The sequence below is a fragment of the Gavialis gangeticus genome, unplaced genomic scaffold (genome assembly GCF_001723915.1).
Source record: "Gavialis gangeticus isolate Ggan-Ray unplaced genomic scaffold, GavGan_comp1, whole genome shotgun sequence".
Taxonomy (NCBI): Eukaryota; Metazoa; Chordata; order Crocodylia; family Gavialidae; genus Gavialis; species Gavialis gangeticus.
This window is the reverse complement of record NW_017729022.1, coordinates 2,897,799-2,902,728: the sequence shown is the minus strand read 5'-3', so window position 1 is coordinate 2,902,728 and position 4,930 is coordinate 2,897,799. Positions and strand designations below refer to the sequence as shown.

The 4,930-nt window shown below is 42.3% G+C and overlaps 1 protein-coding gene across 3 annotated transcripts in view; it reads left to right on the top strand.

Annotated features, from left to right (window-relative positions):
* MDFIC (MyoD family inhibitor domain containing) overlaps positions 1-4,930 on the top strand; it is a 117,558-nt gene that overhangs the window by 734 nt on the left and 111,894 nt on the right. For all 3 annotated transcript variants that reach the window (XM_019514546.1, XM_019514544.1, XM_019514545.1), the window contains exon 2: positions 235-382. In XM_019514546.1, the coding sequence (XP_019370091.1) occupies positions 289-382 (94 nt within the window). In that variant the 5' untranslated portion in view covers positions 235-288. The remainder of the gene's footprint in view (positions 1-234; positions 383-4,930) is intronic.

Below are 4,930 nucleotides of genomic sequence, written 5' to 3'. Positions count from 1 at the left end.
TTTCCGCCCTGGGGACTCCATGGGAGGGTAGCGGGGGGGGGCGGGGAGCCCGCGCTCCGGGGTTGCCGGCGCCCGGGCCCCGCGTGCTCGCGGCGGGGGGGCTGCCGCACAGTCGCCAAGTTGTTGCTTCCTCTTTGCTGTCCCCTCCCCAGCTCCTCGCCCTCACGCCCCGGGCGGGGGGTTCTGCATAAAGCACATTAAAAGAAAAGTCCTTTCATTTGTTTGTTCCTCCAGGGTCGCGTGCTAGGGGGGTGCGAGCTCTGGAGTCCTCCGGGAGAGAGCTGGCAGATGTCCCAAGTGAAGGAGCCTCTTCCTTCAGGGCCTGAAGGGCCGGCGCGAGCAGCTCCGGCTGCGAGCAGCTTTTTGATCTCCCTCCCTCGAGGTAAGTTCCTGTAGAGTTTCTCTGTAGCGGTTGCGCCTTTTTATTTCAATGATGCGTTTACCGATTTATTGGGTGTGGCGTTTTGTTTTGGTTTTTTTTAAAAAACTCCTCTCTGGCATGGTTGGTGAACATAGTCGCTGCCACTTTCTTGTGCAAATGCTTCTCTCTGCAGCAAAGCAGAAAGCTCCCACCCCCAGTGAAATCAGGGGGCATTGGGAGAGATGCATACTACTGCTTGAACAGGACTCCCCACCCTAACTGCTCAAGCCTGGGTTTTGGTTTGTTCCTTTTTCTCTGTTTGTAAGCACTTCTGCAGCGCCCCTCAAATTCCTAACATGTCCTTACAGTACATTGAGGAATGCAGGAGCACGGACTTGGCTTAGGTTGGAGGTCAGTTTTGCTGTTTTTGTCTGATCCAATTTCTGGTCTTTATTGGCTAGCTTTGCATCCATTCTTTAAGTGGATTTTAGAAATTACTTTTGCTGAGGGCAAAAGTCTCTGAACAAACGTTTAATTTAGCACCAAATAAGTTGGGTCGAAGAGAGAACCCCCCTCCCCCTCAAAACTTCTGGACAAATAAGTTTGACAAGGCACTTATCTATTTCTCTTGAGGTAACACACGCACTGTATGTTCACTTACTGTACATCGTTATGGTGTGTGGCAATCAGGCAATGTCTTTTTCTTTTACAGCTGGCAGTTTTGATCTCAAGAATTCTGATAGTGTTATAAAAAGAAGTAAGTCTCTGAAGAATAGAAAGAAGAAACTAATTTCAAGTTGTAACTTTATACATAGCTGGTAACTGAAACACAGCATGGTAACACAGTTGCACAATTGTATAATGAGGCTACAGTCTTTTTTTGGCAACTTCTTTAAATCCATAGCTCCATGAAATCAAAGTTGAAGCCTCATTTGAGAAACCAGAAAGTATCCGTAGCTAAAGAAAAATGTTCTGGCATGGAGAAATGTTATATTGGCTTATACTCATCTTATTGTTTTCTTGTCCTAGAGAGTGACTCATAACTTCTAAACAGAAAAAAATAAAAATGATTAGATACAGAAGATTAAGCACGCAGAACTGCAAAGTTAGAACCTTGTTTTTGCCAGAACAACCAGAATTTATAATACATATTCATTTTCAACAAACTTATTTCTGTTGCATATAAAGTGGTGCATGATTGAATGCCCATTCTTGTTAAACTTTGCATGTAGGCCATGCATAAAAAAATTACTGAAGTTTTAGTAAGTGCATTCATTCGTTTGGGAAAATAGCTTTAATTTTAAAATGTATGGCTTTAAATTGGGTTTTTAAGTATGAAATAAATTAGTTTTTTCCATTACAAGAAAACAAATTATGTTTCAGAAATCGTCATGGCATCTACTTTGATGTGCAGGCACATGCATGTATCTCTCTGAAATATAGAGATACAGGATCATATTATAAAGAAACAATGGGTTTCCGAGCAGTTTGTAAGATACTGACTTGGGTTTGACTAGGTCCCTGCAAAAACTTAAATACTTGGTCAACATTACAAATACAAAAAATTCAGTTGAAGCATAGCTGTTTGTCTATCTTCAACTTTAGCATATATGGTATATTTTTGTTCTATGAATATCAACTTCATTAGTACTTGTGGATGTTTGTTACTTTCCTGTAGCCTAAATCTGTGGAGGGGGGTGGTGAAGGGAGGAAGTTTGGAAAGAGGAAGAGGTGAGTTCATAACATTTCCAATCATTATTCCAGAACTTCAGCTGTCACATTTTCAGTATGTGGTTACAATGCAAGGTAGTCCAGATATTCCAGAACAGAAAACTTAGAAAAAAGTGTTCAGAACTTTCACCTTTACAAATGTTATTGTTCTATTGTACAGAAACTTATTACAGCGTGTTCCATGTACATGCATAGGCGGGGGACCCACTTATCCAAACTGTAAAGAATACTCATGGAATACATAGCTTTACCAGTATTGTAGTATTAACAGTCCCCAAACTGGCTCCCCTCATTTTTCAAGGCTTCTAATAGCAGACATGACAGTGACTATGAGCAAAGTGAGAGCGTAGTCACTTTTGGGGCTGCTATTACCACAGTCTTGACAGTGCTGTGCAGTTAATAAGCATCACTTATATCACTGTCAGTGCTCTGGTAGTCGCAGCACAGAAACTGGCTAGTTCCATCACTTTCAAGACTTCTAATAATCAGTTTCAAGACTGTTATTAGAAGTCTTGAAAATAAGGGGAGCTAGTTGGTTTCATGGCAACTTAGGTCCCCTAGTTTTCAAGGCTTCTAATAGCAATAGCTTGATAGCTGCTTCCCCTTCACTGCTTCTGGCACACATAGAGGGAATAGGATTAGTTACTAAGGCAGCAAATACAGCTAGAGGTAATGTGCAGTTAATGGGAATACAATAAAGATGCTAAGATGTTTATAAACTTGAAAAGTGTATGCACTTAAGACATATGAACATAACAGGAGTTTGTTACTCTATAAACTGTTAGGAAATGAACTGGGACCAGAGTTGTCCTGATGCACTTATCTGGTATGCATATAAGTGGAATATGCTGTATTGAATCTCAGGATGAGAAAAATGAGGCCCATGGTCACAAAACCATTCTGGTGCCTAACTTCTGTTTTGCATGCATACATTCCATTACAATTATCTGAAACAAAGTCTGTTAGCCCTTGACACCTTCAATTTAGTTGCTTTCATTTAGGCTTCAGGATACTTAACAATTAAGTCTCTGGTTGTAAGAATGTGATTCAAAGAGAGGCAGTTAGGGATTCAGGCTCTGTATACAATCAGTGGGACGGTTGGTGTCTCTGAAGGGTGTTGCAGGGAGTCACCTAGAAAGGAAACAGTGCAGAGAGGTGTTCTTGAATACCTGGAATTTTAGGCACCCAAATTAGGGCTGCACATTTGGTGCCCATCTTCAGGATCCTGAGTGTAAAGACCTTTCAGAAGGTAGCCTAGTGGTAGTAGTGGTGGTGTCCATTTTTTACATAATACCACTCACCCAGTGAGTCACTGAACTCTAGTCCCTCCATAGCTTGAGGATATTCAAACCTGTATTTCCTACCACGAGACTACAGAAGGGTCTGAGTGGAAGTGCACTGCATCTTTCACAGTAAAGCTGGGCTACCTTATAGCCAAGACTTGCAAAAATGATCGAGCTATGAGAACAAGCAAGAGGGAGTATGACTCCTACAGGTCATTGGTGAGGGCAGTAAGCTGGGTCGATGTGTGTGGGGAGCAGTGGGGCATATCCTAGGTTTTGGATCTGGCTCCTAGGAAGCCATTTTGCATTATTGTATGTTCTGTATTTTACATTAGACAGTCATTGGATAAAACCCAGAAATAATCCTTATCCTAAGTTTTAATGTCTAGAAATCTTTGCAATCTGAGATGTAATTGTGAGTACCTAGTAAGTTTAATGCTACTGAAGCAAGTATTCTGGACTACTTTTTGCGGTGTAGGTACCTAGTTTAACAGGCTGGGTTTTGCTCCAGATTCTCCAAACTGTATAGGTGCCAACTACTCATTTAAATGGACAGTTGCGTACTCATATATGAATAAAGCTCTTTTTGGAGCTTGAGTCCCTGACTTCAGTTTAACAGCATTGTTTTGGGCGAACATAAACAAGTTTATATAATTGTTTAAATAACTTGCTTCTTGAGGACATCCACTTCTTCCTGTCTTCCTTAATTCTGCAATGTATCTCAAGAAAAGTAGATTCTGAAGGTGTTCCCTTCTTTTCACTTCATGTAGTCTCACAATTGCACTACAGAGCCTAAATGTCCTCTTCCATTGCAATGCATGTGCATACACACATATGCACAGACCAGCTAAGTGAATTAAAAAATACTCCACTGTAGCACACAACTAACAAGTGTGTTAAGCAGATACTATCATGACAGATTTGGGAGAAAGAGATGATGAGGGCAGCAGAGGCTGCAAAAAAGCATATAGACTACATCTAAGTTTATTGTGTGTATGTGTGTGTGCTTATGCTATGCTTGCCAACATAACAGATGAACATATTTCTCTCTGTCTCTCTCTCTGTCTCATTACCCCATTTTAAAATGACTTTATTCACACAAATATTTACCCAGTAATCAGAATTTGGCTCTTCATAATTGCTGGGCTGTGATCTGTGTGAAACAGTGATATTTTAGTACTCAGTTTTGATTTTAGAGGGTCCATATGTGTCAAGGAAATGCGCTGCTCTGGAATCTGAGAGAACCCAAGGGTTAAAGCTGTATATATCATTGCAAAGGGGCTGGGGGGGAAGGTTGGGGGGCTGTAGCCACCCCTTAGCCCCCCCCCCACCCCATAGCCATCTCTCCTGGCACTGTCCCTGTTCAACCCTCCTACCTGGGCCCCTCCTGCCCACCCCACGCAACTGAGCCCACCCTGCAGCCCATGGGGCCCATGTCTCACCTTTGTTTGTGTAACCCCCCAAATTTCTGTCTAGGCCACCTTAGTCCACCCCACTAGGACGAGGCTGGTGCCACCCCTGCAAAGGGGTAGCTAGGTTTTTTTCCCCTCCCTTC